Source organism: Aquarana catesbeiana, linkage group LG09, assembly GCF_042186555.1.
Source record: "Aquarana catesbeiana isolate 2022-GZ linkage group LG09, ASM4218655v1, whole genome shotgun sequence".
Classification (NCBI taxonomy): domain Eukaryota; kingdom Metazoa; phylum Chordata; class Amphibia; order Anura; family Ranidae; genus Aquarana; species Aquarana catesbeiana.
The window spans coordinates 316,377,534-316,401,629 of NC_133332.1; the positions used below are offsets into that span (position 1 = coordinate 316,377,534).

A 24,096-nucleotide genomic window follows, 5' to 3' on the forward strand; every position below is an offset into this window, starting at 1 on the left:
GCAAAGTGTCATTTCTTCAGTGTTGTCACATGAAAAGATAGAAGAAAAGATTTACACAAATGTGAGTGAGGGGGGTTACTTAATTTGTGAGATCCTGTACATGAGAGGAATGCATTTAGAGTTCAGGCTTTAGGGGGAAAAATAAAGAAATTTGTGAACAGTTTTCAGCTGCAATGTGTCAATAAATGTATCTTTTTTTACTTTATGTATTCTATAATTTCTTCTTTTACTGTAGGTTTAGATCAGTCCTGCCTTCCTACCAGAGAAGTCTCGCATTCATTCTTTCTGGCTGAAAAAATGGAACTGGACGACGATCGATTTCCTGACGTCCCAGCGCTTCTCACACATTCCACCTTCTCTCAGAAATACAGGTACGCTCCCCGACGTGGATGAGCAGGATGCCTGAGAAATGTTTTTTTTTTTTTTTTTTGAATGATCACAGCGGTCCTGTCAGCTACTGATCTTTAGTCCAGACTAGAGATGTAAGATTTCCATTGAATTTGAAACCGTAGGGGTGCTTGTGGGGCAGGGGGGCTCTATGGTCAACCCCCCCCCTCCCCCAAAGCACCTTCTCCCCATGTTGATGGGCACAAGGGCCTCTTCCCACAACCCTGGCCGGTGGTTGTGGTGGTCTGCGAGCTGGGGGGCTTATCGGAATCTGGAACCCCAAAGCATCCCCCCCCCCCCCATGTTGAGGGCATGTGGCCTGGTATGGTTGAGGAGGGGGGAAGGGGCGCTCGCTTGTACCCCCCCTTCTCCTGACCTGCCAGGCTGCATGCTCGGATAAGAGTTTGGTATGGATTGGTGCCGTTTTTCTTTCTGAATTTTCATTTCCGCAATTATTTTTGCCGGAAATTAACCCCGCCGGCAGCTGATGACTTATCGGTTGTTAAGGATGCAGCGGCCACCCGCTCCTTAACCACTTGCGGACCGCCCGCAGTCGTTTTATGCCGGCTGGTTGAAGTGGAATACCGTTGTTATGGCAGCAGGTAGCCGCCATAACCCCGGTATCCTCTTCAACGGCGGACGGTCCTCTTTCGGATAAAAGTGGTCTCCATGGTGTATTTGCTGTGAGATCACTTTTATCAGGGGCAGGAGAGGCTTTCTGCCGATTATGCTTTTCCAGTTACTGACAATGCTGATCCAGAAGCAAACAGTATATTGCTCTATGAAGAGTTTGAGGAGGCCGTTGTTTGTAATTTATTTGCAAAATTTTATAACAGAAACGAAGAAAAACGTGTTTTTTTTTTTTTTCCCTCCACATTTTCTGTCTTTTTATTTTTTTGCTAAAAAAAAAAAAAAAAAAAAAAAAGCCCCAGTGGTGATTATATACCCCCAAAAGAAAGCTTTATTTGTGTGAAAAAAATGATAAAAATAGCATATGGGTACAGCGTTGCATGACCGCGCAATTGTCATTCAAAGTGTGAGAGCGCTGAAAGCTGAAAATGGCACCTGGGCAGGAAGGGGGTGAAAGTGCCCGTATTTAACCACTTGCCGACCAGCCACTGTCATTACACTGCGGCGGGTCAGATCGTTCCCACAAATCGCCGTAGGTGTACGTCGGCTCCTTTTTAAGAGCCATAGCAGTCCCGCTAAAAATCGCAGATCGCAGCTATTACTAGTAAAATAATAAAAGTGCCATAAATCTATAGATAGATAGATATATAGAGATATAGAGAGAGAGATAGATAGATAGATAGATCTCTCTATATCTATAGATATAGATCTATAGATATAGATCTATAGGTAGAGAGAGAGAGATATATATATATATATATATATATATATATATATATATATATATATCATATTTTTTACCAAAAATATGTAGAAGAATACACATTGGCCTAAACTGATGAAGAAATCTTTTTTTTTTTTTTTTTTTTTTTTTATTTATTTGGGATATTTATTATAGCAAAAAGGAAAAAATATTGTTTTTTTTTGTTTTTTTCAAATTGTCGCTCTTTTTTTGTTTATAGCGCAAAAAACAAAACAAAAAAAAAAAAACAGCCCCCCCCCTCCATCTCCATGGAGCCAATGCTGGAGCAAGTGCATTTAGTAGACAGGAAGTGGCTGCAAAGATTTTCTATATAGAGGTTGGAGACCAGTGACTTGAGAAATCCACCCAATGCCCTAATTTTGTGTTTTTTTTTTTTTTGCAGAGAATACTTACAGAATGCGGGAATATTAGATGCACGCTACCGCGCACAGAAGCTGGATGATGGTACGGTGGCCCTTCCAGTGCTTAAAGAGAAGATCAGTGTGTCTGTCCTGAGAGAGCTCATGGAAGCCGTGGCCCCTGGAAGCTCTTGTAGGGAAACGTTGATCAAGGTGAATACTTGAATGCTATGGTACTATTATACGATCGGCGCCATTTGCTAAGCTGCAATGCATAGGCTACATGCCATGTACTTTGCTTGCGGTGCATGGGCAGCGCGGTGTACACTCTCCGAAAAACTCAGAGGTAAGTTCTCTATCATGTGACATGTTCTCACCTTCCTACCTTCACCTGTTATGTGTGTTTCTTTTTTGCCTTCTAGAACCCTGTACTCTCCAAACGTGCCAGGGTTCAGTCACCGGCCCAGAAGTTACGTACCGACCTATGTGAGCTGTTGGAGCACCGTGGCATCCTCTGGAGGAGGAACCTGGAGCACGACCTCCCTCATTCGTGGCAGCGACACGGCGACTTAGTCTTGCTCAGCGGAGACTGCTTTTGTGATCCTTTATGGAAACAGCTGGGTAGGTGCCGGGCCTGTATCCTGCCAGTGAGCGTTGTAACCAATCAGAAATGTGAACATCTTGCCTTGGGGCAGTGATGGCGAACCTCGGCACTCCAGATGTTTTTGAACTACATTTTCCCATGATGCTCAACTACACTGCAGCGTGCATAGGCATCATGGGAAATGTAGCTCCAAAACATCTGGGGTGCCAAGGTTCGCCATCAATGCCTTAGGGTATCTCTATATTTCTATTTATAGGTACGGAGCTTTGGATGCAAGTAGCGAGTTCTCTTGGAGTGAAACGCGTGGCAAGCAGGGTCGCATACAAAATGATGGCTGGAGGACTCCGAATGTGACCATGCTGCTTGGGGACGATGGATGGGTGGAGCATGTGGATAATGGCATCAGGTAGGTAATATAACAAAACAAAATGAATATAAAGTTTACAAGCAAAGTGGGGTTAGCGGTGAGGGCAGGGGGTGACGGGATAGTGGCAGATGAGGTGGGGGACAGTTGGGGGGGGGGGGGGGGGGGGGCCTACTGGCATTGTTTTGGCAGTCGGGGGGCAAGGGTGGTGGTGCACGTTGGGCATGCAGGTGTGCTGGTGGGATGGAAGGATATTTGCTCCCCAGAGGCGTAACTAGAACCTTGAGGGCCCCGGTGCAAGAAACTCTGAAGGGCCTCCCTGACCCCCCCCCCCCTCCTTCCATCCGAGCCCCGGCTTTTCAGTTCTGGGAGGGCGTCCGTGGACATCCTCCCAGAACCCGGTCTCCCTGTGCCCCCTGGGGTGCGCATCCAGCACACTCTGTGCCGCCTATCAGTACCCATTAGTGCTGCCCATCGGTGCCACCTATTAGTGCTGCCTATTGGTGCCCGTCAGTGCCGCTCATCGGTGCTGCCTATCAGTGCTCATCAGTGCCACTTATCAGTGTTAATCAGTGCCGCCTGTCAGTGTTTCCTATTAGTGATGCTTATCAGTGCTTATCAATGCCACCTCTCAGTGCCCATCAGTGCTGCCCATCGGTGCCACCTACTGGTGCCTGTCAATGCCGCTCATCGGTGCCGCCTATCAATGCCGCCGATCAGTGCTCATCAATGCCGCCTATCAGTTCCCATCAGTGTTTCCTATTAGTGCCACTTATCAGTGCTGCCTATCAGTGCCCATCAGTGTTTCCTATTAGTGACACCTATCAGTGCTCATCAATGCCGCCTATTGGTGCCCTTCAGCAGTACTCTGAGCTGAGAGCGTCTCTCTCTCTCATACAGCCCAGAGCCTGCACTGACAGTGTCGTTCCCCCCCCCCCCCCCCCTTCATCATACGGATGGGAGAGGAGAGAGCTGTCGATCTGCTCCTTCTCCACCCACCCCTCTCCTCCTGTGTGCACCGATGATCAAATTCAGCTGCTTAGCTTCACACTTCCTGCAGTGCACACAGGAGGAGAGGGGCGGGAGGAGAAGGAGCAGATCGACAGCTCTCTCCTCTCCCATCCGTACGATGGAGGGGGGACTGTCAGTGCAGGCTCTGGGCTGTATGAGAGAGAGACGCTCTCAGCTCAGAGCTCTGCGGCAAGCAACCCACATGACACATTCTACTGGTGGAGAGGACTTCCAGGCACCCAGGACAGTGCCAGCTTGAGCAACACAGAGCTCTGCAATGAAGTGCAGACTGGGGAAGGGGAGACGCCTACCTCAAAGGTGAGCCCAGATAATGAAGGAGCCGATCCACTGGGTCTGGCCCTGCCCCTGCTTCCCAGGAGAGCCTTACCTTCTTCAGGACCGCTCTGCCCACTTAACAGAGAAGGGGAGCAGTTCTTCTATGTCCTGCCCTTCCCATTCAGCTGTGGGGGGGGCACATGGGCCCCCTGGAGCATGGGGCCAGGTCACAATTGCGACCCTGTAGCTACGCCCCTCTTGCTCCCATTTGTTTTTTTTAGGTATAACAGATAACTCGTGAATTACTTACTGTGCGGCATGCATTCTTCTTAGTCGCATTGTTCCCTGTTCTCTCTGTGGACTACAGAACACCCCCCCCCCCCCACTATGTTTTGTAAAAGAGTGTGGGGGGGGGGGGAGTTCTGTAGTCCTGGCACACTTCCTGGCTTGGGGAGACCATGCTGATTCTCTGTACGTAGAGAAAAGTAAGTGAACGTTGTCACCCTAGGACAGGAAGTGTGCTGAGGCCCAACGCCAAGAAACTTGGAACTGCGGGGGTTTAACTGCTCATTTTAGGTCTAGGGGGGCCAAGAAAGAAGATTTACTTACTCAATCCTCCGAGTGGCTAGGCCAGTCCCCATAGCGCCTTCTTCTCCTCGCTTTGATGGTCTAGGGCCCGTCAAGACCAATGCAGGACAGTCTACCACCGGCGCATAGAGGGGCGCCGTCTCCTGGGGGATCGAAGAATAAGGTAAGTAGAACATCATCAGTCCCCTCTTCTTCTTATCTGTACTGTAGTTGCCCAGTTCTCACAGCTATTATTCTGCCGTTAATCATTTTTTTTCTGAGCATTATATGAAAGGACCCATCCCAGGCATCCCTTTTTTAGATGTGCATGCTCAAGCAACTGATGAGTAGATTGCACAGGTAAAATCTGCAGCACCTCCCTCCTTCCCTTTTTTTTTTTTTTTTTTTTTTTTTTGTGTGTGTTGTGTCGTTTAGATTGTTTGTTTGTTCAATCCGCCCTGCAAGGCGGCCAGTTATTTTTGTTTTTTGTATTTTTGTCTGTAAAATGGAAAAAAAGGGAGAAGCATGCACGTCTAAAGTAACGCCATGAATGTGTTCTTTCATGTAATTCTCCTGAAAGAAGGTTTGAGGCAGAATGCTGTGACGTTTACAAAAGCCTTCTGGCCCCTCCCACCAAACGCAGCGCAAAGAGCTAGCGGACCGCCCCATTGATGATATCACTGGGTGAGGCATTTCTTGAAATGTTTAAATGATTTGAATAAAAAAATTTTAATTGCATGTCGATCGGGAGGGAGGGGGGGAAGGAAAGGTATTCTAGGCATACATGACACTTCAGCTTTAACTATCTTCAGGTATTCGTTTGATGTCACCAAGTGCATGTTTTCTGCTGGAAACATTGTGGAGAAACAGAGGCTATCGGCACTTTGCTGTTCCAAGGAGACAGTGGTGGATCTCTATGCAGGTGAAGTATGAACGAGCTTTTTCCTAAAAGGGCATCTCCAGCCTCTGAGCCCCCTTCCTGAAACCTCCCACCCCCAGGCGTTGTGTCTAAGACAGCCTGAGCTCAAAGAAATTGGTCTAATGGCAATGGAACTCATTAAAGCAAACATGGGGAGGGTGTCTTAGTGCCAGGACTACCAGGAAGGAATTTATTGACCCTTTGCATCAATGAAGCTACCTTTTTTAGGAGTGTGTCCAAGAGAGCCCAGGTTCACAAGATGGGGTTTAAAGACATTGGGAGTCACTGAAGGGACCATAGGGGTGTGTCCAAGAGCACCTGGTCTCAAAGAAAATGGGTTTGAATGACACAGGGCATAGCTGAAGTGACCCTGGGCTTCTGTCTAAGAGAGCCCGGGCTCACAAAATGGTTTGAATGACACTGCATTCAATGGTTTGAATGCTTTAGGAGTGTGTCCAAGGGAGCTTGGGTTCACAGGATGGGGGTTTAAAGACCTTTAAAAATTATTGAAGGGACCGTAGGTGTGTGTCCAAGAGCGCCAAAGCTTAAAGAAATGGGTTGAATGACATCATTGCAGTGACCCTGGAGTTCTGTCCAAGGGAGCATGGGTCACAGGAAGGGGTTTAAAGACACCGGGAGTCATTGAAGCAACCCCGGGGGTGTGCTCGAGAGCCTGGGGTCATAGAAATGGGTTGAATGACAAAGGGCATCATTGAAGTGACCCTGGGGGTTCTATCCAGAAGATCCTGGGGTCACAGAAAGGAGTTTAAAGACACTGGGATATATTGAAGGGACCATGGGGTGTGTCCAAGAGCGCCAAAGTTTATAGAAATGGGTTGAATGACATCATTGCAGTGACCCTGGAGTTCTGTCCAAGGGAGCATGGGGTCACAGGAAGGGGTTTAAAGACACCGGTAGTCATTGAAGCAACCCCGGGGGTGTGCTCGAGAGCCTGGGGTCATAGAAATGGGTTGAATGATGCAGGACATCATTGAAGTGACCCTGGGGTTCTGGCCAGGAGATCCTGGGGTCACAGGAAGGGGTTTAAAGACAATGGAAGTTACTGACGGGACCATAGGGGTGTGTCCAAGAGCACCCGGGCTCATAGAAATGGATTGAATGACACAAGACATCATCGGGGTGACCCTAGGGTTCTGTCCAAGAGAGCCTGGGGTCACAGAAAGGGGTTGAATGACACTGGGCGTTATTAAAGCAACCCTAGAGGTATGTCCAAGAAATCCTGGCTCACAGGAAAGGGACATGCCTTAGGAGTGTGTCCAAGAGAGCTCGGATACACAGGATAGGTTTTAAAGACATTGGGTATCATTGAAGAGACCATAGGGGTGTGTCCACGAACACCTGGGCTCAGAAATTGGTTGAATGACACAAGACATCATCGAGGTAACCCTGGGGTTTTGCCCAAGAGAGCCTAGGGTCAAAGGATAGGGTTTAAAGACACCGGGAGTCATTGAAGCCACCATAGGGGTGTGTCCAAGAACACCTGGGCTCATAGAAATGGGTTGAATGACACTGGATATCATTGAAATGTCCCTTGGGGTCTGTCCAAGAAAGCTTGGGGTCACAGGAAGGTGTTTAAAGACACCGGGAGTTATTGAAGCAACCCTGGGAGTGTGTTCAAGAGATCCTGTGCTCACAGAAATGGGTTGATTAACACTGGGCGTTATAAGAGCGACTTTAGAGGTATGTTCAAGAAAACCCTGTCTCACAGGAAAGGGACATGCCTTAGGAGTGTGTCCAAGAGAGCCCGGGTTCAGAGGAGGGGGTTTAAAGACGTTGAGCGTCATTGTAGGGACCATAGGGGTGTGTCAAAGAGTGCCTTGGCTCACAGCATGGGGTTTTTTCAAGATACTGGGCTTCACTAAAGTGATCCTAGGAGGGAGTCAGTGTTGTAATGTGAAGTATGATCCTCTGGCACACCATGATGGAATCGGCCATGTGTTGCAATGACTCCCGACTAGTCACGGTGCACAATGTGGACTAGATATGCCGCCATATATAACCAAAAAGAAGAAAATAAAACCAGGTCCTACTTTATATACAACCCGGTGATAGGGACTTAAAATAATAGTATACCCTATAACCATTCACTGAAGTCTAGTGATGTTGCTATAGCCAAACAAACCGCAGCATACAATGGAAAAGGTCGACCCCTATATTGCTACAGGGATCAAATAGTGGCTACTTGAAGCAACAGTAAGTCAACACCAGGATATGTATATACCGTATTTATCGGCGTATAACACGCACCGGCGTATAACACGCACCCCAATTTAGGAGGGAATTTTAAGGAAAAAAAACTTTTAGGAGGGAAGTTGAAGGGAAAAAAACTTACATTTAAATGCCCTTCATTGCAGCCTTGTCAGTGCAGCCTTCCCCAGTGCAGCCTTGTCAGTGCAGCCTTGTCAGTGCAGCCTTCCCCAGTGCAGCCTTGTCAGTGCAGCCTTCCCCAGTGCAGCCTTGTCAGTGCAGCCTTCCCCAGTGCAGCCTTGTCAGTGCAGCCTTCCCCAGTGCAGCCTTCCCCAGTGCAGCCTTCCCCAGTGCAGCCTTGTCAGTGCAGCCATGTCAGTGCAGCCTTGTCAGTGCAGCCTTCCCCAGTGCAGCCTTGTCAGTGCAGCCTTCCCCAGTGCAGCCTTGTCAGTGCAGCCTTGTCAGTGCAGCCTTCCCCAGTGCAGCCTTCCCCAGTGCAGCCTTCCCCAGTGCAGCCTTGCCCCAGTGCAGCCTGGGATCCCCTGTCCCTGCTTCCAGGGCTTCAAAATCGCGGTCCGCGATTTGAAAATGGCGCCGCCGGCGCCGAAGTACACAGAGGCTCTTTCCGGCGGCTCTCGTTTACTTTCGGCTCCACTCGTAGTCCCGAGCGGAGCTATCCGAGTAGGTTCGGATAGCTCCGCTCGGGACTACGAGTGGAGCCGAAAGTAAACGAGAGCCGCCGGAAAGAGCCGAGGACCGGCTCTGTGTACTTCGGCTCCGGCGGCGCCATTTTCAAATCGCGGTCCGCGATTTTGAAAATGTGACAGCTCGGGATCGGCGGGGATCGGCGTATAACACGCACCTGCGACTTTCCCCTGATTTTAAGGGGAAAAAAGTGCGTGTTATACGCCGATAAATACGGTATATAAAAACAATTATATTTATTAATTTAAAACTGCTTCAACATGCAACAAATGCATCCATATGCAGGGCTTGTAGCTCATGCACAAGATGTGCACCACCAGGTGCAGCGATAGAACACTGTCCTGGTGGGCACTGTGGTCAGTGAATAATCATCAAACAAAAGGAAAAACCACATAAACCAGAACACATAACAAGACAACAAACAAGTGACACATATATGACACAACCACAACACAGACAGTCCGGACGCCGGCTTGATGCCTTTCACAGTGAGGCTGGATAACAATACCCCAGCGTTATACCATGAATACCCCAATTGGGTAGGAGACATGGGGATACACACCGTGTGTTGTATCAGACTAGGGTATTTCCAGTGTCACTGTGAAGACTCCCCCAGGAAAACCTAATGGCTATTGATGATACTGGTGAACGGGGGCTAATTGAGCATGTGTTGCTGGGTAAGGGGTACTGACGCCCAAGTGTGACTGGAATCAATGGACTGTACCCTGTCACGGATTCCAGAGGCTCTCCCCAAAGGCCCTCACAAGATATAGCGTGCAACAGCTGATAGCTGTAGTTGCCTCTTAGTTCACCAGCTGATTAATTCAAGCACACAAGGCAGTCCAATCTCCCCGCTGGAACATCAATCAGTCCATTATTTAATCATACAATGATGTAAACATGTGTCACTGGGCATGATGTGCCCTTAGTGCTGGTATGGGCTGATGCTGCACCCGCAGGTACAGTTGGACAAGTGTCTATAAGCAAAAGTAACAAGTGGAGACTGAGGGGGGTTAAATGGAAGCAGGATCTACATTACCACCCAATCGGTCAGCATGCGCGGATCACTTTGTTGATGTCTTGATCCCCTTCACCACACTTTGGAGTTATCCTTGATGCTTGTGTATGGTGGTGCTGTCTTTGCTTATAGCTGTACGTTCGTTGGAGGCGCGGGGTTGGTGGAATTATTCCGCCGTGGCTCCAATATGACAGTGAAGCAAAGGGACCGGTAAGGGTGCTCGTCCACTCTGTTTCCCCGGCACTCGTCTCCTGCTCCGTGACGGTAACCAATGGGGGAGTAGTAGGCGTGTCGTCCGGACCCAATTGGGGTATTCATGGTATAACGCTGGGGTATTGTTATCCAGCCTCACTGTGAAAGGCATCAAGCCGGCGTCCGGACTGTCTGTGTTGTGGTTGTGTCATATATGTGTCACTTGTTTGTTGTCTTGTTATGTGTTCTGGTTTATGTGGTTTTTCCTTTTGTTTGATGATTATTCACTGACCACAGTGCCCACCAGGACAGTGTTCTATCGCTGCACCTGGTGGTGCACATCTTGTGCATGAGCTACAAGCCCTGCATATGGATGCATTTGTTGCATGTTGAAGCAGTTTTAAATTAATAAATATAATTGTTTTTATATATATATACATATCCTGGTGTTGACTTATTGTTGCTTCAAGTAGCCACTATTTGATCCCTGTAGCAATATAGGGGTCGACCTTTTCCATTAGATATGCCGCCAGCACACCAACAGACCTGTTTCACAATGCAAAGCTCTTTTTTTTTTTTTTTTTTTTTTTTTTAATGCATGACCACCACGTTTCGGGATTGCGCAGTGACCCTTCATCAGGCATGCCAGACATTATCTGTAGACAGTGGAAATCTCCAGACACACCATCTCTGGATTTAGATACATAAGACAGAAGAAGCCACCATGGGACTTTACAGGATGTAAAATCCAGAGTCTAAACAGTCCCCTGACAATCTTACCTTTTGAGACAGGAATTGAGGACACAGATTCCTCAATTCCCTTTCTCTGTGGCTGTTCTCTGAAGATGAATGAACAGGACACAGAGTTTCCTGTCCATTCATAAACTGAAGCGTAGTAAACACAGTCTATGTTATGAATGGACACAGGAGCGATCGGTACCGATCACTCACCATGTCCATTTCATAAAAGGAATGGGCCGGCAAATTTACATATTTACCAGCCCCATTCCCCCACTCTCCATCCACCTGTGCGCCTGCAGCAGCCGGCGGGAGAAGGAAGCCTGCGGTTCCTGCGGGGGACGAGGGTGGGGGCCACCACCCAAGGGGGAATTTAGATGTGGGCCCACCTGTGCGCCTGCAGCAGCCGGCGGGAGAAGGAAGCCTGCGGTTCCTGCGGGGGACGAGGGGGGGGGCCACCACCCAAGGGGGAATTTAGATGTGGGCAGCTCAGGGAGGACAATAACAGAACGATGCATTGTGTGTGTGTGTGTGTCTCTCTCCAGCAGCTAAAAGCCAGTGGGAGGGAGAGTGGGAGAAACTGGCTTTCAGCTGCTGGAGGGAGAGACACACGCGCACACACAATGCATCGTTCTGTAATTGTCCTGCCCACACCGGGGCCACTACAGGAAAATTGTTGGTACCACCCTATCAGCAGCCTGCAACCCCATCATACAACGGAATACAGATAATACTTATTCTATGAGGATCCAACACCATCTCTGGCTGTCTGGGTGGCAATCGTGAATGAATTGATGGATATGGAGAAGCCGGTGGCTGGAGACCTAGATACAATGGAACCCTCTTGTCTGCTACTACTGCAGCTCGTGCCTGTATATTTTGATATAGACGTGTTTGTATTGTGTATTCTAGGTATTGGTTACTTTACTCTCCCATTCCTGGTCCATGCTGAGGCTGCCTTTGTTCACGCCTGCGAGTGGAATCCCCATGCTGTGGAAGCCTTACGTAAAAACCTGGAAATCAACCAAGTCTCTCATAGATGCCAAGTACACGAAGGAGATAACAGAGAGGTAGGCATCATTCATTTCAGTGGAAAAAAAAAAAAATCTTCTGTTAGCAGGTTGAACCCTTCCTCAGTCTCCTCCAAAATGTTTTTTGTTTTTTGCACCTATCCCCATTGGAGAAATTTACCGTCACTTCCTGTCCTGACAGAAAGGGGAGATCTCCCCAGTAAGAACACAGATTAAAAAACAGAGGCTGTGACCCTTCCCCTCTCCATAGACTGTACCAGCGATTGACAAGGCAAGGGGTCCTTTGCTGAGATCTGCAGCTTAGAAAAACGAATTTTCTATCAGAAAGGCCTAAACTAATCCAAGTGTCAAAAAGGTGCCACATCCCAATATTGGTAGATAAAAAAGGGGGAAATGGACGGGACTTTGAAGGCACCAGGAGACACTTAGAGTTCAAACAATAATATTGAATTCAAGAACTTTATTAATGCAAACATTAAAATCCATATAAAATTGAAAACATGATGCATACAACAAAGTAGGCCATACATGTCCAGATCAAAAATTGCACATAATGTTGTGCCTCAAAACAATACTGCAACACAACACTCTCCCTACGCGTTTCAACGATAGCATTCTTCTTCAGGGAGTTCTTTGTTGAGGACTACATTGAATAGACACTAAAAGACAAATGTCAATCAGAGACGCATTCTACAGAGTTTAGATCTATACATCAAAGGGGTAAAAGGTCCCCATCCACGCCGCTTTGGTTTAATCCCATGTTACCGGGAATTCCATTCCTTACCGGACCCCGGTCTATGGGCTGCCAAAGAGATACCTTGCCGACATTTGTGATGGGAGTGCACTATTTAACCACTTAAGGACTGAGCCTCTTTCTGAGATTTGTTGTTTACGAGTTAAAAACTTTTTTTTTTTTTTTTTTGCTAGAAAATGACTTCGAACCCCCAAACATTTTATTTATTTTATATATATATATATATATATATATATATATATATATATATATATATATATATATATATATATATATATATATATATATATATATATATATATATATATATATATAATTTTTTCCCTAACACCCTAGAAAATAAAATGGCAGTCGTTGCAATACTTTCTGTCTTTCTGTCACACCGTATTTGCGCAGAGGTCTTACAAGCACACTTTTTTTGGAAAAAATACACTTTTTTGAATTAGAAAATAAGACATCAGTAAAGTTAGCTCAAGTTTTTTTTTTCATATTGTGAAAGATGATTTTACACCGAGTAAATTCATACCCAACATGTCACGCTTCAAAATTGCGCCCCGCTCATGGAATGTCGACAAACTTTTACTCTTGTATAGGCGACGTTTAAAAAATTCTACAGGTTGCATGTTTTGAGTTACAGAGGAGGTCTAGGGCTAGAATTATTGCACTCGCTCTAATGATCGCGGCGATACCTCACGTGTGGTTTGAACACCGTTTTCATATGCGGACGCTACTCAAGTATGCGTTCGATTCTGCACGCGGAGCTCAGCGCGACGGGGCGCGTTTAACAAAATATATATATATATTTTTTTTTTTTTTCTTATTTATTTTACCTTTTATTTTTTTTTTTTCACACTGTCTTTTTAAAAAAAAATAGTATCACTTTTATTCCTATTACAAGGAATGTAAACATCTCTTGTAATAGAAAAACCTCTTAAATATGAGATCTGGGGGTCAAAAAGACCTCAGATCTCATATTTACACTAAGATGCAAAAAAAAATAAATAAAAAATAAAAAATAAAAAAAAATTATTTTATCATTTGAAAAAAAAAAAAAAGGTCCCTTTTAAGAGCTATGGGGGGAAGTGACGTTTTGACGTCGCTTCCGCCCTGCAATGATATGGAGACGGGTGGCGGCCATCTTCCCCTCACTCATCTCCAGGTCAAGCCAGGAGAAGGATCTGATCGCTACCGAAGGCTCCGGTAGGCGGCGGGAGGGGGGGCCCCCCCTCTCCCGCCGCCGATAAAAGCGATCTTGCGGTAAAACCGCTACAGAGACCACTTTTATCTGAAAGCGGACCGCCCGCTGAAGAAGAGGATACCGGGGTTATGGCAGCTAGCTGCTGCCATAACAATGATATTCCTCTCCAGAAGGTCGAGGAACAAATTTACACTGCCTAATGCGTTCTTTTTCCGATTCCTGCAACTCTGACACGCATACGCATCCCAATTTGAATCCTATCCGTTTCGACTGGAGACAAGGATGATTTGGAGGTTCTCCTTTAGGATGACACTCTCAAAAAACCACTATCGGTGATCTACAAGTCACTACTGCCCTCCGTTCATGAGGGATCTAGATGCCCTGCTTACTCTGTGGCGCTTGGAGGAGCCGGAATTGGATAATGAAGACTGGGAGGATCTCTGGGACATCCCATTCCAAGCATTCATATCGACTAAAGACAGGTTGATCCAATTTAAAATAGTGCACAGAATTTATTTTACACCGCAAAGACTACATTGTATCTACCCTAGTTCCTCTTCTTGCTGTTGGAGGTGTTCTAGCAACTCTGCGGGATTTGCCCATATCTTTTTGGGAGTGCCCTCAGATTAGTAGCTATTGGTGACCCAGTTCGTTTATACTCTGACTACTATGCATGTCCCTGTAAAGGTTGGAATTTGTCTCCTGGGGTTAGTTGACTCTTTGGCCTGTTAATAGGGCTATGCGTACTTTATTGGGTCTCTTATTATTTTATGCCAGGAAGGCGATGGTGCTCAAGTGGAAATCAGCCACGGCCCCTACTTTGTCCTTCTGGCAGCGTCTAATCAATAGGGTTGTACCCCTATACAAAGCTACCTATTTGTCTCTGGGTTGCCCTAAAAAATTTGAGAAGGTCTGGCACTTGTGGACAGACTCGGACTATACAGCTAACGATCAGGAGTCCATGGACTGAATCTATTCACCCCTGATATGGGTTAGCCTAAGATAGATAGATATATATATATATATATATATATATATATATATACACAGTTTTACTCCTTTGCAGTGACTCACGCTTCATTAGATTCGGGTATGAATCCAACTTTGAGTAAATGTTCTCCTGTATCATTCTGTTGGTTGAGAGAGAGCAGGAATCTCCTTTTGTAATTCCTTAATCCTTGAAATAAATTATTAGAACAGCCGAGCGCGGTGTATGGAATGTTTTTGTTCTTTGTACTTGATAAGTTGTATTATTTTGCAGTTTGTGTTATCTGTATTAGCCGGGGAATGCCCAAAGGCTATGTTCTGTACTTATACAAATCATCTTCAGCTCATCTTCATCAAACATAGAAGGTATGAGTATATCTTACACAATGTCAATAGAGAAATGATCAGTAGACACCAACGCCAGTTCCAAGGAATTCAGTAGACACCAACTCCAGCTCCAGACTTATGATTTCTCTATTTACATTGTGTAAGATATATACATCAAACATAGAAGGTATGAGTATATCTAAACTTGACTTTGTAGAATGTGTCTCTGAGTGACATTTGCCTTTTTAGTCTACATTCAGTGTAGTCTTCACCGAAGAACTCCCTGAAGAAGACTGCTATAATTGAAACGCGTAGGGATATTGTTGTGTTGCAGTATTGTTTTGAGGAGCTTGACATGTTTGGCCTACTTTGACATAATGCGTACTTTTGTTTTGCATCATGTTTTTTAATTTTATATGGATTTTAATGTTTGTTTAATAAAATTCTTTAATTCAATTTTATTGTTTGAATTCTAAGTGTCTCCTGGTGCCTTCAAAGTCCCGTCCATTTTCCCCTCTTTTTTTTTGAGATCTGAAGTTTATGCATTGGAGGTTACCTGAGGTTCTAAATGCATGCATTGGGGCTGATCTAAGGTCTATAGTATATGCATTGGGGCTGATTTGAGGTGTAAAGTGCATGCATTGGAGCTCACCTGAGGTCTGACGTTTATTCATTGGGGCTGTTCTGAGAAATGAAGTGCATGCATTTGAGCTGATCTGAGAAATTAATGTGCGTAATCTGAAGCTGCTCTGTGGTTTGAAGTTTATGCATTGGGGCTGACCTGAAGTCTGAAGTGCATACATTGGGTCTAATCTGAGGTCTGAAGGAGCATGAATTGGGGGTGGTCTGAGGTCTGAAGGAGCATGAATTGAGGCTGATCTGAGGTGTGAAGGAGCATGAATTGAGGGTTATCTGAGGTGTGAAGGAGCATGAATTGAGGGTTATCTGAGGTGTGAAGGAGCATGAATTGAGGGTTATCTGAGGTGTGAAGGAGCATGAATTGAGGGTTATCTGAGGTGTGAAGGAGCATGAATTGAGGGTGATCTGAGGTGTGAAGGAGCATGGGTTGGGGCTGAACTGAGGTCCAAAGGAGCATGAATTGGGGATGATCTGAGGTCTGAAGGAGCATGAACTGGGGCTGATCTGAGGTGTGAAGGAGCATGGGTTGGGGCTGATCTGAGGTCTGAAGGAGGATGAATTGGGGTCGATCTGAGGTCTGACTGAGCATGAATTGGGGTCGATCTGAGGTCTGAAGGAGCATGAACTGGGGCTGATCTGAGGTGTGAAGGAGCATGGGTTGGGGCTGATCTGAGGTCTGAAGGAGGATGAATTGGGGTCGATCTGAGGTCTGACTGAGCATGAATTGGGGTCGATCTGAGGTCTGAAGGAGCATTTATTGGGGCTGATCTGAGGTCTGAAGGAGCATGAACTGGGGCTGATCTGAGGTCTGAAGGAGCATGAACTGGGGCTGATCTGAGGTCTGAAGGAGCATGAACTGGGGCTGATCTGAGGTGTGAAGGAGCATGGGTTGGGGCTGATCTGAGGTCTAAAGGAGGATGAATTGAGGCTGATCTGAGGTGTGAAGGAGCATGAATTGAGGCTGATCTGAGGTCTAAAGAGAGCATGAACTGGGGCTGATCTGAGGTCTGAAGGAGCATGGGTTGGGGCTGATCTGAGCTCTGAAGGAGCATGAACTGGGGCTGATCTGAGGTGTGAAGGAACATGGGTTGGGGCTGATCTGAGGTCTGAAGGAGGATGAATTGTGAGGTGTGAAGGAGCATGAATTGAGGCTGATCTGAGGTCTGACGGAGCATGAATTGAGGGTGATCTGATGTGTGAAGGAGCATGAATTGGGGCTGATCTGAGATCTGAAGGAGCATGCATTGGAGCTGATCTGAGGTGTGAAGGAGCATGAATTAGGGCCGATCAGAGGTGTGAAGGAGCATGGATTGGGGCTGATCTGAGGTGTGAAGTGCATTCACGTAAAACTAAAAGTACTATCTGTAACAACTAGCATTACCCGTTTTGTTCCATTGTGTGTTCATTATACAAAGCCGTGTTTATGATTCTGTGATTGATCTCCTTTTAGTTGAGGTTGGAAGATGTGGCTGACCGTGTGAATTTGGGCCTGATCCCCACATCAGAGGGTGGTTACCCCATAGCTTGTAAACTCCTGAAGAAGAAATCAGGCGGAGTGCTCCACATCCACCATAATGTCAACTGCTTTCTCGGCAAGCAAGGACTGGATGCAGAGGATGCCGAGGAGAAACTTTGCAGTTGGAGGACGTTGGCTTGGAGGAAATGGGCCGAGTCAGTAGAGATTAAAATCCAGAGTATGCTTACAGAGCTCCAAGGTACCCCATGGCAAACTAAGATTTTGCAGGTGAAGAAAGTGAAGTCCTATGCTCCTCACGTGGACCATGTAGTCTTGGATCTTGACTGCCGCCCCTTGTCAGGCCTGTGATGTTGGGTTTTTTTTCTATGTTTTATGCATTTCTATTGATCATTATTAATACCATGTGTCCTTAACTATTTCTAAAATGCAAAATAATATCGGCTGGCTTGTGTTACTAATAACATGGACATGTTCATGGAACCGGCTGATATTGGATATGAAACTCTGAAGAGGAAGGATGTCTTGCACTGCTGAAAAAGTCATTGGAAAACAGTTTTGCTGCTGACTTTTTAATCCCCCACCCCCTCAATCCCATCTGCACCTTTTTTTTTTCTTCCCTTGCCAAATAATATTTACTTGCCTCAGTCTGCCATCTGGGACCCTCACCATCGGCATCTTTGGGTGTGGTAGACCACTAATCGAGTCCTGCAGACGTGCCCGCACCGGCTGGTTCCCCGACTGTCCTCCCACTTAGACGTCGCTCATTTTCCAGATCCTCCTCCTCTGGATGAAATAGATTTAACAAATATATGTGTTAGAATATTCCCTTCAAAGCAGAATTTTAGCTCTTTTTTTTTTTTTTTTTAACGTTCATTCCGTGGCTTACTTGTAATCAAGGATGTCCCATCATGTTCAGGCTGCTGGAATCTGTAGAAATCTTCACTGAAGGGCTGCCCCGTCCCCTTCCTGCTGCTGAACTTCTGGCACTGTGGGGTTAACAGTTTTGGGTGTCTGGGCTCAGCTGCACTAAAGATGATCTGACTGGGAAATCTTCACTGCAGGGCTGCCCTGTCCTCTTCCTGCGGCACAGTGTGGGGTTAACAGTGACGGGTCTCTGGGCTCAGCTGCACTAAAGATGATCTGACTGGGAAATCTTCACTGCGAGGCTGCCCTGTTCTCTTCCTGCGGCACAGTGTGGGTTAACAGCGTCGGGACTCTGGGCTCAGCTGCACCAAAGATAATCCGACAGGGAAATCTTCACTGAAGGGCTGCCCCGTCCTCTTCCTGTTGCTGAACTTCTGGCACTGTGGGGTTAACAGTTTTGGGTGTCTGGGCTCAGCTGCACTAAAAATAATCCGACAGGGAAATCTTCACTGCGAGGCTGCCCTCTCCTCTTCCTGCAGCGCAGTGCGGGTTAACGGCATCGGGTCTCTGGGCTCAGCTGCACTAAAGATAATCCGACAGGGAAATCTACACTGCAGGGCTGCCCTGTCCTCTTCCTGCGGCGCAGTGCGGGTTAACAGCATCGAGTCTCTGGGCTCAGCTGCACTAAAGATGATCCGACAGGGAAATCTTCACTGCAGGGTTGCCCTGTCCTCTTCCTGCGGAGCACTGTGGGTTAATAGTATTGGGTCTCCGGGCTCAGCTGCGCTAAAAATGATCCAAGAGGGAAATCTTCACTGAAGGGCTGCCCTGTCCTCTTCCTGCGGTGCAGTGTGGGTTAATGGTATTAGGTCTCTGGGCTCAGCTGCACTGAAGATGATCTGACAGGGAAATCTTCACTGCAGGACTGCCCTGTCCTCTTCCTGCGGTGCAGTGTGGGTTAATGGTATTAGGTCTCTGGGCTCAGCTGCACTGAAGATGATCTGACAGGGAAATCTTCACTGCAGGACTGCCCTGTCCTCTTCCTGCGGCGCAGTGTGGGGTTAATAGTATCGGGTCTCCGGGCTCAGCTGCGCTAAAAATGATCCAAGAGGGAAATCTTCACTGAAGGGCTGCCCTGTCCTCTTCCTGCGGTGCAGTGTGGGTTAATGGTATTAGGTCTCTGGGCTCAGCTGCACTGAAGATGATCTGACAGGGAAATCTTCACTGCAGGACTGCCCTGTCCTCTTCCTGCGGCGCAGTGTGGGGTAAATAGTATCGGGTCTCCGGGCTCAGCTGCGCTAAAGATGATCCAACAGGGAAATCTTCACTGAAGGGCTAATTTATAGAAAACACTTGTGCGCCGCTTGCTATGCAATTATACTTCAAACTGTGAATTATAATAAAGTGAACAAGAATAGCTGCTACCATACAGTAAGTGAACTCACACTCATAATTAGTAGATATGCAAATAATGGGGGTAATGGTTATTCAACATTGTAAACTATATAAAACTGAAAGCTGTATATTATCTCCACAGCTTAAGTGAATATAAAGTGCAAAATTGAAAAACCACAACACCAAAAAAAAAAAAAAATATATATATATATAAATATATAAAATAAATATATATAGAAAGTCCAAAAATTGTGATGATTTTGAAGTAAGCAGATCTCCGTCTAACTTGCAGGTAAAAATGAAATTCACGCTTTAACAAAAAAGTGCAATCACCACCATCCTCCACCTTTTTGAGTGAATTGGCCGCTCACCTCAAAGAAAGACCCACCAGGGTCTATTCGAGCCTTGTTTAAAAGTGTTGGAAGATCCTTGACAGTCAGGGAAATCAACTCCGATAATAAAAGGCCACACGCTCTCTTTGGAAAACCATTTCTCAAAATGTTGCTCAAATATATATAAGAAGAGTTCGTTGCGCAATACCATAACGATACGATTTATTTAAAACATTCGAATTTTACACTCACACTTTCTATATGTTGTATAAATGCAAGTAATGGCTCCAAGCTGCGAGCTCCTCCCGATGTACGAGATACCGGAAATGACGTCACCAGCTCCACCCGATGCGTTGCGTCACTTGTCACGTGACTTCTTCAAAGGGATAGCTATGAGCGGCCAGTTCACTCAAAGGTGGATGGTGGTGGTGATTGCACATTTATGTTAAAGCACGAATTGCATTTGTACCTGCAAGTGAGAAGGATATCTAAAGAATTGTCACAATTATTAGACTTTTCTTTGCCTATATCTGGACTTTTATTGTTTTATATATATCTCTCTCTCTCTCTATATATATATATATATATATATATATATATAGATATCTATATCTATAGATAGATTATATATAGAGAGAGATATAATTTTTTTTTTCCAACTTTGCACTTTATATTGTGGAGATAATTTACAGTTTTCAGTGTTGCATAGTTTACAGCGTTGAATAAGCGCACCATCACTTGCATATCTACTATATTCACTGAAGGGCTGCCCTGTCCTCTTCCTGAGGCAGTGTGTGGGTTAACAGCGTCGGGTCTCTGGGCTCAGCTGCACCAAAGATGATCCGACTGGGAAATCTTCACTGCAGGGCTGCCCTGTTCTCTTCCTGCAGAGCAGTGCGGGTTAACAGCGTCGGGTGTCTGGGCTCAGCTGCACTAAAGATGATCTGACAGGGTATTCTTCACTGCAGTGCTGCCCTGTCCTCTTCCTGCGGCACAGTATGGGTTAACATTGTCGCATCTCCAGGCTCTGCTGCACTAAAGATGATCCAACAGGGAAATCTTCACTGCAGGACTGCCCTGTCCTCTTCCTGAGGCGCTGTGTAGGTTAACAGCCTCGGGTCTCCAGGCTCAGCTGCACTAAAGATGATCCGATAGGGAAAATCCTCACTGCAGGGCTGCCCTGTTCTCTTCCTGAGGCGCTGTGTAGGTTAATGGTATCGGGTCTCCAGGCTCAGCTGCACTAAAGATGATCCGACAGGGAAATATTCACTGCAGCGCTGCCCTGTCCTCTTCCTGCGGCACAGTGTGGGTTAACAGCGTCACATCTCCAGGCTCAGCTGCACTAAACATGATCCGACAGGGAAATCTTCACTGCAGGGCTGCCCTGTCCTCTTCCTGCGGTACAGTTTGGGTTAAAAGCTTTGGGTCTCCCGGCTCAGCTGCACTAAAGATGATCAGACGAGGACACGCCCCTCTCCTGCCATTGCCTTCAAAGAGAAAAGTTTTATTTTAATGACTACACTGCCTGTGAAATGAGGGGGGGGGGAGTCCAGGGAGTGGAGTCAATGAAAGAACCTTTCTCATTGGAGGAGAGTGCAGGAAGGGGGCGTGTCCCTGTCAGATCACCTTTTAGGGCAGCTGAGCCCGGAGACCCAAAGCTGTTAACCCGCACAGCGCCGGAAGTTCAGCATCAGGATAAAGACGGGGCATCCCTGCTGTGAAGATCTCTACAGAATCCACCATCCTGGACATCGTGGGACATCCATCATTACAGGTAGGTCATCTAACCAAAGCCGTTTTTTTTTTTTTAGCCAAATGTCAGCTTGACGGCAACACTGTCCTTTCCCTCCAAAATTCCCCAAGACAGTTCACCGTAAAAATGTCTATAACTCGGCAACAGCCTCTCTTTCCTCCATGGAAGTTCTGTAGCCTCCGATGAACTCTTTAGGTATTCGTCGCATTCCTGGGAGCGCCAGTTGCGCGTACCTTTTGAGTGCACATCTGTTTGGGACCAATGCATGGCTCAGGATGCGCGTGAAGATCTGTGCAACCCGTCCGCCTGTCTTTGACTGTCTGCCTTGTGCTTCCCCGGTATATAAACACAACTTTCTACACGGGTGTCCAATCGGTGTGTCTGTATGAATGGCACTTTCTTACACACATTCACTTTTTTTCTATGTAGTCACCAGATAATTGTACACGTTTTTTGCTGACAACACGTGAAGCTGTCACGGGCACAACTCCACATTCCTCCACGATCGTGTCTTGATAGCGTCCTCGACTGTTGGGCTTAAGTTTTCATATTTGTGTTATGCATTAAATTTATATTTTGCACAGCAATCGTCAAATACTGTCAGTCTTGTTTCATTCTTATTGTAATGCTGTGTTCCTTTTTTTTTTTTACATTCTGGATTCACTGTGAATTATCGTATTGTGTCTCTATCGGTTTTTATTTTCAACTAAAGTCATGCATCATCCGACTGTGCTGGTTTTTTTTTTTTTTTTAATTGATAAACTGATGCCGTAAGCTCTAGAATGCTTCACTTCCTTCATGTTGGCATGAGTTTAGTTTAAAATAAAAACTGCTAGAGACGCAATAGGAACCGGGGCCGCTGATAATGGGGTAGCAGTGGCCCCTCCTGTATGGGGCCAAAGCCCCACCGGTTCAACAAGGAGGCACACACAGCTTTATGGTGCAGGCAGCACAGTTGGCTTCTCCTCCTCTCCATCTTGCAGAAGCCCCCTCCCCTCTGAGCAGGACTGCTGATAGGTAAATAGCACTAGCTCTCCTGTATGGGGCCCCAAGCCCCATATGTTCAACAGGGGGCCACGAGCAGCTTTATGGTGCAGGCAGTTCCCCCTCCCTGCAGCACAGCTGGTTTCTCCTCCTCTCCATCTGGCATAAGTCCCCTCTGAGCAGGGCTGCTGATAAGGGGGTAACACTGGCCCTCCTGTATAGGGCCCAAGCTCCATCAGTTCAACAGGGGGGCACAAGCAGCTTTATGGTGCAGGCAGCACGGTTGGCTTCTCCTCCTCTCCATCTGGCATAAGTCCCCTCTGAGCGGGGCTGCTGATAAGGGGGTAACACTGGCCCTCCTGTATAGGGCCCAAGCCCCATCAGTTCAACAGGGGGGGCACAGGCAGCTTTATGGTGCAGGCAGCACGGTTGGCTTCTCCTCCTCTCCATCTTGCATAAGTCCCCTCTGAGCGGGGCTGCTGATAAGGGGGTAACACTGACCCTCCTGTATAGGGCCCAAGCCCCATCAGTTCAACAGGGGGGGCACAGGCAGCTTTATGGTGCAGGCAGCACGGTTGGCTTCTCCTCCTCTCCATCTGGCATAAGTCCCCTCTGAGCGGGGCTGCTGATAAGGGGGTAACACTGGCCCTCCTGTATAGGGCCCAAGCCCCATCAGTTCAACAGGGGGGGCACAGGCAGCTTTATGGTGCAGGCAGCACAGTTGGCTTCTCCTCCTCTCCATCTGGCATAAGTCCCCTCTGAGCGGGGCTGCTGATAAGGGGGTAACACTGGCCCTCCTGTATAGGGCCCAAGCCCCATCAGTTCAACAGGGGGGGGGCACAGGCAGCTTTATGGTGCAGGCAGCACGGTTGGCTTCTCCTCCTCTTTTCCATCTTGCAGAAGTCCCCTCCCCTCTGAGCAGGACCACTGATAAGGAGGTAGCACTAGCCCTCCTGTATGGGGCCCCATAAGTTCAACAGGGGGGCACAGGCAGCTTTGTGGTGCAGGCAACACAGAACGCAGCTGGCTTCTCCTCTCCATCTTGCAGACTGTCAGCTGCTACAGGGGGATCGGTTTCAAGGAATGGCCCCCTCTTTCTGCCGCTCCGATCACCACCTTTCTGTCCAGGATCCCCATCATCTGCAGATTTGACCCCCCCCCTCCTGTTTACTATGCTTCAGTTTGTGAATGAACTGGGAGCCTCTGTATAGACCCCTGATATTTCAACAAAGTCCCCTCCCCTCTAAGCAGGGCTGCTGATAAGGGGGTAGCACTAGCCCTCCTGTATGGGGCCTCAAGCCCCATCAGTTCAACAGGGGGGCACGAGCAGCTTTATGGTGCAGGCAGCTCCTCCTCCCTGAAATACAGATGGTTTCTCCTCCTCTCCATCTTGCAGAAGTCCCTTCCCCTCTGAGCAGGGCCGCTGATAAAGGGGGTAGCACTGACCCTCTTGTATGGGGCCCAAGCTCCATCAGTTCAACAGGGGGGCACAAGCAGCTTTATGGTGCAGCAGCATGGCAGGCTTCTCCTCCTCCTCCATCTTGCAAATGTCCCCTCCCCTCTGAGTGGGGCTGCTGATAAGGGGGTAACACTGGCCCTCCTGTATGGGGCCCCAAGCCCCATAAGTTCAACAGG

The 24,096-nt window shown here is 47.2% G+C and overlaps 1 protein-coding gene across 1 annotated transcript; it reads left to right on the forward strand.

The window, feature by feature from the left end:
• Positions 1–296: 296 nt before the first annotated feature.
• TRMT12 (tRNA methyltransferase 12 homolog) lies at positions 297–22,072 on the forward strand (the record flags this gene model as incomplete). Its single annotated transcript, XM_073600718.1, is given in 8 exon segments — positions 297–371; positions 2,163–2,331; positions 2,541–2,739; positions 2,979–3,026; positions 3,029–3,128; positions 5,753–5,862; positions 11,633–11,790; positions 17,107–22,072. Coding segments are annotated over 8 exon segments (1,233 nt in total). The 3' UTR covers positions 17,482–22,072.
• Positions 22,073–24,096: the final 2,024 nt, after the last annotated feature.